Genomic DNA, 13,922 nt, shown 5'->3' with positions numbered 1-13,922 from the left:
AACACACACACACACACACACACACACACACACACACACACACACACACACACACACAGAGGTTAGTTGCTAGGGCCAGTTCTCCAATCCAATCCCCCTAGAGCAAGTTGAGCTGGCTCACCATATTCCACGGTGTGGTAGTGGGGGAACATTATGTTCTGCTCCACAAAGACAGCAGTAGTACATTTCAGCCCCCTACGGACCTGCCCTATAATCCTGCATGGAGTCGGCACTGTGAGTGTGTGTGCTTGCCTGTGTATCTCTGTCTGACTGGGTACCTGTGTGTGAGCTTGATCAGGAAATAAAAGAAGATCTTTCAAATAAGCTGATGCCACCTTAATTACAAGCAGAGATGGAAAGTACAAATTCTTACTTACTGTACTGTACTTGCGTAGATTTTTCTGATATTTTTATTTTACTTTACTATTTTTTGTGACGACTTTTTACTTGTACTCCTTACATTTTAACAGAAATATCCCTATTTTCTACTCCTTACATTTTATAAAATTGACTCGTTACTTTAATTTTGTACAAAAGGTTTTCTATCAGGTGTGATTGTGAGTGCTCTGTCGGAAAATAGTGCGCACATGCACCTTACACAATGAGCGGGCAAACGTGCCACACAGAGATAAAAGTGAGAGAAAAGAAAACGAGACTAGCTGTCCGGAGGATAATCAGTTGAGATTGTGTGTGTGCGTCCTTCAGAACTGTAACTCGTTTAAGTGATGATGTCAGTTCATTTGAGCCTGTTGTGTTCGTCGAGTTCATGCACATTTAAAGTAAGTTGGCTAGTGATTTTGTTGTTTGTGTTCTTCACCAGCTAGGTTGCACATTGCTTGTTCGTAATGAAGCATCAAAAGAGAGAAGTTGTCTCCGTCTGTGGTTTAACAAACATACCTGGGGCTAAGTTTGAAAACCAGAATCAGCTTAAAATACAGTCCTGATCTGGTCCTCACTAACAAGTTTCAAATAATAATTTTTTCACGTCATCAATACCATTTTCAATCTAATTGGATGGGAATGTACAGTACTGTACGTTGCACTTGACACACCACTAAAAGACGACTCAAAAGATTCAGTGGCATTCAATTCCGGCAAATCAGTGCAGCTTGATGGCGCCAACGTTAGCACATAGTAGTGTGGATGATTGAAAATGAAGAAAACAAAGATCCCAGAGATTTTGCAGATAAGCAGCAAGACATTCCCAATCCTTCTTGGCCTTATCTGAGAGAGATGTTTGAGATAGTAGGCATCAAGAATGACTCCTGGCCAATGTGCTTCGTAACTTCTTAATGAATGTCTGTTTAGTAATTCATATGCTATCCTTTATTTTCTTTCCTGAAGCCATATTTGAGCACACACATTTACATGTGGATTCCTTTAAATGTTAAGGGGAAGATTAAAAAAGAGAAACTGGATCTGTGAATTCTCAAAGAATCACAACTGAATTAATATCTTGCTACTCAGTCAGAATCTTTTTAACCTGGAGTCCCAGTCTCTGTCACAATAATCATATATGGGATGTTTAAGGCCTATTGGCAGAAGTCCATTTAAAATGTAGGCAATGGAATATAGAGCCTTTTTTCCATGTCCACTGAAGTTTCTCAGCATGCACTCTGGGAACATCTGTGTGGTTTAGGTAGCTTTGCATAAAAAATGGTTGTCAACATTTTGTGATGGGCTTGACATGGAAAGGTGGAAAAGGTGTGCTGGCTAGAATGTTACATTGGCAGTTAAGCATTTTTCGGATCATTAATGCATTTCAACTTTATTAACTTCACACATTCTCTGATGTCCATGTGGAATTCTGATTGGATCAAACTGCTCATTTGAGGGCATTTGAGGTTCTACTCTCACAGTACTTTTTATGTTTACTTTGGTAGAATGGTGCTCATTCCTCCAGTAGAGATCCAGAGATTTGGGAAAAGCCAAGGAGCATTGAAGCTATTCTGGTGGCTTGTGGTGAGCACCTTACTAATGTTACTTAATGCTGGTTTTCTTTCTACACTTCCTTTCCACTTCTAACCACTTTCTGTGCCTTGGTTCTAATGTGTTGTGTACACCTCTCTTTATTAGTCTCTGTCTCTCACACATGAACACAGACACAAGAGCACACACATAGAAACTATAAGAACAATGATGATACATATTGGGGGATGGATGCCAGTGGTTAACAAGACACTAACTTCAGCAGAGAACTTTACTGACATTTTGGCTTTTTGATGTGGTGATACCATCTTGGGAGTGTGGTTGGCTGAGATCAAAGGTTTACTCGATGTGAGAAGTTTTCAATAAAAAATCATGGCTGTTGCCTCCCTACTTTGTATCTCTATTATACATCTTGACAAGCATATTAATCTCGCTGTAGTCATTTAGTATCATGGTTGTTGTAACTTCACTTACTGTAAGCTTAGTATATGGGGAATGGGCAAATGAAAAAAAGATAGTGAGTGTGTTGTAAACACATTGTGAATGCTATTTAACCCAAGAGTCACTCCAACAGCAGCTGAGCTTCTGGTAGGGTCACCCTTAAGCTTATATATATGGTCACTCAACGCTCTCAACATTTGTGTCTTAAAAAGATACTATATTGCAACATGCCTCATGTTTATACTTAGGTGACTTGTGTCATACAAATTACAATATTTTCCAACTTCTTCTAACACCTGTGCTTGCTTTGAAGTTGCAAAAAATTCCATGGCACTGGACAATCCAGTGATACTACGTGAAAGTCCTTGCATGTTTAAAAGTTCTATAAGTGCGAAATAGATCTGGTTACTATCTACAAGTGGCATTTCTCTGCATTTTACTGATGAATAGCACTAGCAGCCAAGTCAAAGAGCACACAAGAAGTAGCCTAATGTATTCAGTGTTGAATACATAAACCCTGCAGTTACCATTGCTCAGTCCTCACCATTTTGAAACTGATGACAGAAATCTCAAAGTTTCCAAGCAATTTACTACCCCAACAGCTCCAAATCCCTTTCAAGGGCAACACTGTTTGTAAGTTTGTATTAGCAAAGCCACAGTGTTTTTTTTCAGACTATATTGCTCAGAAAAATGTACATCAAACACTCAACAAAGATCAAAACACCAACATATGTAACTATGAAGCTCTGAGGCTTGAACTTTGGAATCCACATCAAATGCCTATTTTGCATTCCTTTCCACCAATAAATCAGAGTCAACCAGGAAAATCAAAACTGTTTTGTTAACTATTGCTAATAAACTGAGAAAATTAGAATTAAGTACTCTAGATAGGGAATGTGATCCTGATGCCTAGAAAATACTATTCTTTGGGAACTCTATGACTGATTCCTGGATGGAATCAAGAGCTATTGTCTGCAAACACAGCAATTAAAATACCAGATGCGAGACATCACTAAATCTTCCAACTGGGTAACATCATCAATAACTTTGTTTTGCTTTCAGCCACTGTAGTGTTTTCTATGTTGTTCTAAAGTGGCAGCATTTAAACTGGATCCATGAAAGCCCTCGGCCTGCTCTTCATCTCCAGAACCAATCCTCATACATCTGTGGCAAATGCCTCAAGGACAGTCATTATGGCAACATGCATGCAATTGCGCAATTGCTAAGGTGCATTGCCTCAATTTTTTGGCTTTAATGACACATTTATTGATGTAACAGTGTCCATACAAGCTTTACAACTCCCAATTTGTGAGAGAGCATACAAAGAATTAAAGGAGAGACAGAGAGAGATAGAGACAAGTTAACCTGTGTTGTATGCATATTTTCCACAGGTGCACATGCACTTGGGGAAATGAGGAGATCTAATCACATATGATCCCTGTGTTCTCTAAAGTAAAAATACTTTTTTGTGGGGCGTCCTCTAGCCATCCAGTAGAGTATGCGCCCTATGTAGGCACACGTTACATAGGGAGTCCTTGGCACCGGCCCGGGTTTGAATCCAACCTGTGGCCCTTTGCTGCATGTTGTCCCTTCACTCTCTCCCCTTTCCTGTCTTCAAGAAATCCTGTCAATTAAAGGCCATACAATGCCAAAAAAATAATCTTTAAAAAAGTGCTTTTTTTGTATGAACAATGTGTCCTTCACAGCAGAAATCCTTTTTCATGGTTAAATTGATATGGACCACTGGTGTCTCATTCCTCTCAGAGAAAAAACATCTGCAATGTTGTTGGATGGAACACATGCTAGGACAGGAGTGGTGCCAAATAAACAGTGTTGGACAAGTTACTTTTAAAAAGTAATTAGTTACAGTTACTAGTTACTTTTTCCAAAAAGTAACTAAATTAGATACTCTGTTAGAAATTTTAAAAGCAACTAGTTACTTCAGAAAGTAACTAATGTGTTACTTTCAAGTACATTTTTTAATTCTCAAATGTGACCCCACCTCTACCCCTTTTCAATGAAACCTAAAATACATTTATTTATGGTAAATTTGAATACTATAAAGAAATGGAGACAGAAATAGTATACACACATCTAAACTATTTTCATGTTACTGTGGGATAAAGTGGGACTAGCCTCCAATCAAATGCCATGTCTGTAGATGTTATGTCTAGTGGATTGATGCAAATAACACAATGGATGTTTTGGAACTGAAGCAGCAGACAATGGCAGCCAAGTGGACATTCGAGTAAGGTACGGATACGACCAGCAGCAACACCCAGACATACTGATAGGGGATCTCTTTAGTAGGCACAAGTCCTCTTTCTCTCCTCCTTGTTGGGATGACTGGAGCTCGTAACAGCGGAGGATTATGGAATCCCGCCACAGCAACTGTCTCCGTTCCAGAAGGGGAGTACCACACAAGTGTCTTTCTCCTGTTTTTTCTCCTGCACAGCGGGCGGGCTTCCTGCCTACTGCTAAGGTTTTTGTTCTCAACCTGTGTGAATGCTGAGTAGCATTCCCCTAACATAGAGATGGACAGCGGTCCTGACACGGCGGAAGAGCTTGGCCTCCATGCAACTTCCAAAGGAAGCCCACACCACTGTCTCCCAGGTCCATGGTCACTTCACTGACCGCACGTACCCATGTACCACTTAGGTGAGCGTGGCTCAGAACAACATTGCTCTGCTGTCTCCGTCATGACTGCTAAGCTTTTCCAATTCCCCACTAAGACCGGGACAGCCAAGAGCTGTAGATAGTGGAGGGGATGCAGTAACACACCTTCAAGAGAGTGGCGCTTCGGCCACAACTGAGACGATGCCCCGCAGGCTGCAGTTTGCGCCTCTCGAAGCTGTGGCTCCAGCTCCACCTACTGCCGGCGCAGGCATGAGGCCTGGCGAGCCAATCCACTAACGGTGGCGCAGTAATAGTAACGGTGCTTTTAACGGCCACACAGTTCCCTTAAAAAGCCCATAGCACTCCACACAATGGAGATCATGCAGCACTTTCAGACATTTGGTTTAGCCATAAACCGCCAAAAGAGCTTGCTGGTCCCGTAAATTGTTTGTCTGGCCGTGGACATAAACTCAGCACCTATGAGAGCCAAAATGTCAGCGGCAAGGCTGGACACTTTAAACTCGCTGCTGTCATGCCTCACATAACAGTGTCGGCACTGTCTGTGCTATTTTAAAAGACTGATGTTGGGAGCAGTTGCGCAGCTGTAATATACGGTATCTCTGGACATAAGTGATGCCCGTGTGGGTCAAAGGACACAAAATGAATCTTCACAACTGCGCATGTGCGAAGGGATTAACCCAATAGCAACAGCTCTTAGAGGGCTATGCCTATACTCATAGAATCTGGAGTTACAATACGTAACTATTGTTTTGGGCAATCAGCTTCTTTCTGCTTTACAACAGAAACAGATCAATGCTTTCACCAGGCTTATGTTGAATCAATGGCTTCTCTCATCTTCAATACACATTACTTTAATGAGAGTGGAAAACATCTAATTTAATGTCACAATCTCTAAAATTACTTAACTGGCAAACAAGCAAAAGTTGTTTTTGCAAATGTATTCCAAACCATTTAGGCTTCATAATCATCATAGTGTAAAATATTGATGGATAAGAAAGCAATTGCACCAAATCATCAACTGCGCAAAGACCATACCCCAAAACGATGAGGTTGCTTGTTTGTAATGATCCATTATGATCCAATCAGGATTATAGGATTCCTAAATTGACCGACTGTTTTTTTAATAGGATATTTGATTTTATGTCTGCGTATGGAGAATTATAATGCTATTTAACATGTGACGATGTAATTTACATAAAACAGTAGTGTGTGATAATCATTATACTATATATATATATATATATATATATATATATATATATATATATAGTATACTGATTATTACACACTACTGTTTTATATATGTATATATATTTTGTAAACAGGAAAAACTCTGTATGTCCTTACCTTAGTAACAGCAGGGTATCCGGCAGCTACCTCACCAGAGCAGTAGGGCTTCTCCTCGTGGGAAACTTCGACAGTGGAGGCCCACTGGTCAAGGAAACCATTGGGGGTGTAAAGGCCACAGTCTCTCACGCCCGTCTCTCGCTCAAAGTCCTCACACACTCCGTCACCATCATAGTAGTAACACATGCTTGGCTCCTCTACAGGTGAACAGACAACAGAAAAAAAGTTGTAATGTCAAATAAAGAAGTATCTGTGTTTGATCTGTATAGTACTTTTTCACTAAAGGAAGGTTTAAGTACAGCCAAAATATCAGTCACTCAGATTGTACATATTCCCCGCCACAATGGCATAGCATGTTTTCACTTGCACAAAGCCATACAGGTTAGTTATTACTCACTTCAACCTTTACTACTCACTCCTATTTTCCTCATCCTTTTTTATAAAACATGTGTTCCCCTGATCCTTTGAGGTTTTACTCTAACCATATATCTATTGTCTAGAAAGGTGAAGAGAGGATCAGATAAAGAAAAGGAGGAAGCTAAGGGACAAAAGGTGCATGGAAAAAGCGTGATCAATTCTTGAGTGCATCACAATCTACAAACAGAGACAGAGAACATGTTAATGTCAAAAAGAAAGTTTAAAAAAATGAATGGGAGAGTGTGATAGAGACAAACACAGAGACAAGAAGTAGGGAGCAACCAGACAAAGTCAAGAGGTAAAGAAAGATACAGCTGTCATTTTTACAGACCTCCCGCCCGGAGTTAAGGTCTGGAACTGGAAGCTTATAGACTGAAGGAGAGGAGAGCAGAGCAGGGAGGTTGCCTGGGCCTCATTGCTCTCAGCTCTAAGCTCAAGCAGTGTCAGCCGGTGGGGTTCCAGTTAGGGGGAAGGCGGGATTCTGTGCCAAGTTGGCCGGGGCCTCCTCCTTGAAATTCCAGCTCTCTCCAGCAAAGCCAAAAACTCAAGTCAGTTCTGTGCTCTGGCATTGGTGAAACGAGGGGCTACTGAGGGGGCATACAGAGTAGGCTCCCGCCACTCACTCAGCAGGAGCAGAGGCAAGGAAGAAGGGAAGGAGCAAGGCACGAGGAAGCTTAAACAGTGGCTTGTGAAAGCTGCAGAAGTAATAGGTAGTGTGAGTGTGCGTGTGAGCTACAGAGAAGGAAAAGTAGAAAGGGTTTTGCTACAGTATTTGAATTTAGACAGGGATAGACTAAACAGATAACGGAAAAAGTGGAAAGATGATTGCGTGCAAGAGCAAAAAAAAGACAGCCCTACAGTTTGAGAAAGAAACAGACAGATGAAATGAACAAAGATGACGATGGACAGACAGAGAAAAGAAAGGTCCAGAGGCTGTAAAAGCAAACTATACCCGTTTTGTTTGAATTTTTTCAAGACAGCACCCCATGCTACAATGTCAAACACAGGCAACTCTGACCCTCTAAAAGCAACACTTTTCTGATAGTGGGGATATGTGGCTTAAAAAAGCATAATGCATTTCCCCTTATGCTTTATCTGCACCTGTGTTGACGGTGGCTTGAAGCACTTTCGAGACATAACACCTGGAATTGCAATGCCAGGTGGTCAGGTGAAAAGAACTTTGATTTTGTCAATTCCACATTTAATTTGGCTCAATCGTGTGAATAGCCTATTTAACCTCATCCAGACTGCAGCACCTTGACCCTGTTGTATTGTTAGTGTCAAGTTTCCATCAAACTCTCTCTTTTACTATCCAACACACTGACAAGCAGGCACTTTCTCACACATATAGACAGATGGACAGAAGGTCCCGTCATTGTAGTGTCAGATTTCAGAGCAAATTTACAACTATATCAGATAGTTTCAGACAGACACACACACACACACACACACACACACACACACACACACACGCACACACACACACACACACACACATACACACACGCATGTCCGTTTGCAATGGAGTTGGTGGAAAAACAGCACAGCCATCCAGCAATCTGACAGGGTTAAGTGGTCACTTCACAGAGGCCCACGCGTGTGTGGATACACGCAAGGAAGTGCACAGGTATGGGCTATTGTTGTCCGGGCAACTGCCTGTTTGCCCTGATTGGCTTAACTTCCCCTTTGGTGGAAAAAAAACTAAATACCTTATTCTCTCTTTTTTTTTTTATTGTTTTGTTGTGGTGGCTGCATTATTTTGATAATACCTCAATAACTAAAGTTAAATCAAATTGAATTGCTATATCATCCAATCTTGACCTCAGCAAGGCCCTTTGCCCAGTCACGTAACTTTGCTTATATTCTCACACACGGAGTACAGCAAATGAAAGAAGGAAAGCCAAGCCCATCTGCCTTGACGTAAGTTTTTAAAGTTACAAAGATTATGACAAATGCCCTTTGAATAGTTACCCAAAAAAATCCACTTGAGCTTTGAATAAAATGCATTTCCAGCTTGTAATGTTTTAGCTTTAGCTATATTAACTCAAAATGCTCCGTAATCAACCGAAGCTAATGATAGCTGTCACAGCAGTAGGCTATCTTAGCTACTATGTTACGTCTGTTACATTAGTGTTGGTTCTGTAGAGAATAGAGAAGCTCAGATGTGATGGTCTGCACTCTTGAATCATGTTAGCTTATATTTTGTTTACAGTCAATATGTTATATGAGTTTTCAACCAACAACAAGATGTGATGTTGTTGAAAGTTATTAAATGATGATTTAATGTCTTAATTGGTTAATGAAATAAACTTTCCATTTAAAAAAAAAGAAAAAAAAATGTATAGCCTAATGTTAGTATTGTGTAGCCTGGCTCCGCCCTTCTATGTACTTATGTTCAGTTTTCATTTCCTTCAGGACTACGTCTGGGTTCGCAATATAGTGTTTCTTAAACTCTCTATGGGTTTTCTCCAGCCACATTTTTTGGCAGTCCAATCAGGGAACAGAGGGGGTGGCTGGGAACGATGACGTTGAGGCTAGAGTTATAGTTCCGTAATAGCGGCAGAGAAAGATGTGAGCAAAGCAATTTGGTACGTTGTGGAAATGCTGCCAAAAAATCCAGAAATGAAGGGCTCAGCAAGAACAATCTTTGCTGACTTTTGTTGGTGGCCATGATGTTGTGGCCCTTCTCCCCACAGGATTCGGGAAAGGTTTGATTTTCCAGCTTGCTCCGTTAGTGGTAAAGGAGATGGCTAAGGCTAAAGCTAGTGATGCTAATGCTAAATATAAGCCTTGTCGGTTTCCCCTCACAAAACATTCGCGAATAGTTATGGTAGATCAAGAGTGGCTCTGGGCAGAGCCAAAAGTTTTAAACTTAAACAGACTACCCGCATTCAAGGAAGTTAACACTTGTCAATGGAGAGTGGCCAGACTCTCTGTACAAATGAAATGTACGAGAGTCTGGTAGAACCAGGCTACTTAAGTATGCCTTCACAAAAAAGACAACTGAAGAAGATAGAGAAAGAGCTCAATGAAGCAGCTAAAACAGCTGCAATTTTCCATAGTTGGATCAAAACTGGCTGCTAGCTAGAGAAGTTTTTGATCATTTTCAAGCAACCATCCTACATTATTCATTTAATGGGAAGTAGGCCTTTTTTATCAGAAGCATTTTCTTTAAGCTGGGTTCCAGTTGAGTAAAATACTTTTACTAGCTGTAGTCATAATTGTTCACAATTGTAATAATTGTAATAATAATGATAATAATAATAATAATAATAATAATAATAATAATAATAATAATAATAATAATAATAATAATAATAATAATAATAATAATAATAATAATAATCATAATAGTACATTTTATTTAACAGCGCCTTTCTAAACACTCAAGGTCACTTTACAGACAATAAAAGACAGATACAGGGAACAGAAAAGTACACACATAAATATTATTTATGGTGCCAAATCATAACATCAGTTATCTCAACCAGAATTCTCGAGAGCAGCCACAGTCTAAAGGTCAACTGGCATCACTATTGTCAGTGTTAGTTTTATAGCCGTGAAAAGTACACAGTATACTGTGTGAGTTGCTTCATTCAGAATGTTTTTCCAGATTAGAACAATGGCCCTTCCAAATGTCTGTGCACATCCCTGCACACAATCCATGTACTATAAATCCACACACACATACAATCACGGGGGGGGGGGGGGGGGATTATTGTCTACAGCAAGAGAACTGGATAGGAAACCATCCATCTATTCATAAAGCAAAACAATGTAGGATATGCCATTCACTCAACTATGTAAAGAAGATGACTCACCATTTTAGAAAATAATGATTTCCACATTCAATTTTTTACCAAGAGGTCAAACTGATTATGATGTCTACCTCCTATTTTTTCCTTTTGAGAAAGGCATGAAGCACTTGAATAAAAGATGTCCAGATGTTAAATCGGTTTGTTCACAAAGTTAGCTTTTGGGTCTTATCCAAAACTTTGCAACTTTTTTCAGTTGAATCCATGCAGACAATATAATGGCAAAGAGGAATAAATAACTAATGTTATGCAATATAAGAAACTGGTGCTCAAATTATAACTTTATAAATGCCCCATGTAATGTAGCATGTTATAGTAATGTAATTGACTTTTGGCCAGTAAAATATGTTTAGAAGCTCATCAGTAAACATTATTAAATTAATTGAAACTTTTCAATATTGGCTGCACTATTGTAGTGTTTTAGTATTGTTGTATTTTATACATAGGTTTTCTGTAATGTTTTTCAGACACTTTTCTTCTCAAAAGAAATCAATTAATTTAAGTCAGTCAATTTTATTTTCAGTATTATCAGCAACTGCAGTCGAGAGAAAGAAACCTGTGACTGAATTTTAACCTTGACGATACCTTTGTCCATGTTACTTACCAACACAGTTGAAGAAGGGCTCTTTCTTGCACTGACTGGAGCAGCCATCCCCATTCATAGAGTTCATATCATCACATTCCTCTCCTTTGGAACTAAAATATCAGGAGGAGGTACTCAGAAACATGCACACACACATACCACCGAATGGATAAATACTGAATGTAACACATTAGGAGTAAAGTTTATTTTTGTGAAAATGCTTTATTGCACATCTGTATGGATAATTTCATATATATTTTAATCATGTTATTAAGGGGGGGCGGTTACCTCTGGATACGTCCATCCCCACAGTAGGGTGCCCCCAGATTGTGTACCAGAGGTGGGGAAGGCTCACTTTCACTCCGGCTGGAGATTGTTTGGACCTGGTAGGTGTACAAAACATGTGGCGCCACATCCCTGCACAGAGAGAGGCAAAGATCACAGTAAGTCCACATATTTCAGAATAATGTGAAGCCTCGAAGAAATGTCTGATAAAGAATCACATATAAAGAAAGGAGTAAGAGCAGCTGAGAAAGATACTCGAACCAAGCCTGTGAAGAAGGGATCGATAAGACTACTGCACTGTTTGCTAGTGTGTGTGTTGTAGCAATCTTTAGGTATCTCAAGTACCACTAGCACATCACAAATTAGAAAATCTGTTTCAGCACACACTTCCACACATCTACCTATTTCCAGTCACTGCATTTACCCGGTGTGGGTCCAAATTTGTTTCGTTTTCTCGCCATAGTGATTTAAGGAACCATCATGATGAATACACAATGGACAGGAGAAATATTGGGGGACTACTCACTTTGCTGGTGTAAGACGCCATGATGGGTTCTTGAGTCACCATGATAAGGAAGTCTGAAAAAAAAAGTCTGAAAGGAAGAAAAAAACATAAATGAGAAGACCAAAACCATAAAGAAATAAAAATATCAAAGCTGTAAATGAGAAACCATAAGCAAAGCAGCAAAACAAAACTCAAGGAAAGAATACTGTAAATGAGAAACAACAAAAGTGCAAGTGAGGGTGCTGTCATGATGTCATTAGTTGTCCTGTTTGAATTGTTATTTCCCACTTACGTTTTCTCTTTGCTCTGTTGTTTGCCTTTACATGTTACTTGTACTACCATCGGGTTTAATCATTTTTGTTGTATTCTGGCCCTGTTTTAACTATGGGCAGGTTTACTGTAAGCTAGTAACCAAGTGTAAATGAAATACATCATGGGTCTCTTCAGTCTCTTCAAAACATCTTGAGACGGAAGAAACATTGAGTTTAGGCATGTGGCCTGTCTCATGAATCCACAATATTGTTTCATTCTAACAACTTTCCTAACAGGAAATGAAACTAAGAACAGAAGTTTTAAAAAATTAACAAGTAAAGGCAAGCAAAGAATCTGAGGGTTTATTTATTTATTCATGTATTTTGACTATTTTAAACAATAAAAACAGGATAACTGATTTTCACATCAGCACTCTCATTTGCAGCTGTGTTTTCACAGTTTTCTTTCTGTTTTGACTTTTGTTTTGCTTATAGTTTTGGTTTCTCATTTCTAGTTTTGATTTGTCGCTTATGGTCATGGTTTCTCCTTCATGGTTTTTGGCTTTCAGAGTTTTTTTGACTTCAGTTTTTGTGACTTTTATTTCTTTACATTCTGATTTTGATTCAGACATGAACTCACTCACACACCAAATGATGATATACGAAGGTCTTGTCTTTTATGATTTCTGTATTATTTGCATTTTCTGTTGATTGAGGACTGTCATGCACACATCCCAGTTTCATTTATTGTCATGTATTGGTGTTATGGAATTGGTGCAACTGGTGATGCAACTCTTTTTTGTTTGAATAGCAGGTGAATTCTATGTTGTAAAACACAAGGACCTGATGTGCTCGTGTGATGTTTGCTGAGGCTGGATAACAAATACTTTAATTAACTGCAAAATAATAGTTTGAAACACATTATTATTAAGACCGAAGTTATAGCAACCCTTTCATAATTTAAAACACTATATGGAGCTACAGAATATCAGCAAGAAAATCAATACAGTTTATAAGTTTAGAAATCTCTGCAGTTTAATTTTTGGTAAGCGTGACTGTCACCACTACAAAGAAAATGAGAAAATGTTATTTGATGCAAAAGAGCATAAGAATGTATAATTGTTGTGCACAATCATGCCTAATGTTGGTTAAGTACATGGCAAAAATGAGGTCCATGAGGGGGGAACAACATCAGGAAATGAGGGTAATAGGACCAAAAGGTTATCCATGAATCATTACATGTGGACAATCAAGTATTATAGACCAACTTTTGGAATGCCCTCTGCAATGCTGTAAATGCAGTGACAAGCATGGAGAAATACTGTACTAGGGCATACATGGATTTATCTGCAATAGCACACTGCCAGCCAAGTATGTGGCCGTCAAACTTAAACAAGAGTACATAGGCATGAACCACTCTTCCTACCGCTGCCATATAAGCCCCAGTGTAAGAGCAATGCAGTACCAGCAGCAAACATTGCCATAAAGGATTCATCCAAGGCCAAAAATAAAGTCAGCAATCAAACCAAGAAATGTTTGAGTGACGTACAGGGCAGCCATAATCCTTCATGAGCCCTAAGTCAGACCATTCAGGTTAACATGTTGGTGCACTAATCACAGAGTTGGTGGTTGATTCTTTGCTTCCTGCTTCTTACAGTGCAGACGCTTTTGCTGCTTGCTCCTGCCTCTGCTTGCATATTTTTGCTGATAAT

General features: G+C 39.4%; 1 protein-coding gene across 2 annotated transcripts in view; it reads right to left on the bottom strand.

Annotated features, from left to right (window-relative positions):
• pappaa (pregnancy-associated plasma protein A, pappalysin 1a) overlaps positions 1 to 13,922 on the bottom strand; it is an 82,146-nt gene that overhangs the window by 38,298 nt on the left and 29,926 nt on the right. For both annotated transcript variants that reach the window (XM_034895618.1, XM_034895619.1), the window contains exons 8-10: positions 11,458 to 11,586; positions 11,191 to 11,282; positions 6,355 to 6,551 (exon numbers count right to left, since the gene is read on the bottom strand). In XM_034895618.1, coding sequence (XP_034751509.1) covers positions 6,355 to 6,551; positions 11,191 to 11,282; positions 11,458 to 11,586 — 418 coding nt within the window. The remainder of the gene's footprint in view (positions 1 to 6,354; positions 6,552 to 11,190; positions 11,283 to 11,457; positions 11,587 to 13,922) is intronic.

This window comes from Etheostoma cragini, chromosome 16, assembly GCF_013103735.1.
Source record: "Etheostoma cragini isolate CJK2018 chromosome 16, CSU_Ecrag_1.0, whole genome shotgun sequence".
Lineage (NCBI taxonomy): Eukaryota > Metazoa > Chordata > Actinopteri > Perciformes > Percidae > Etheostoma > Etheostoma cragini.
The sequence above is the reverse complement of the archived record's forward strand: the minus strand, read 5'-3'. Positions and strand labels throughout refer to the sequence as shown.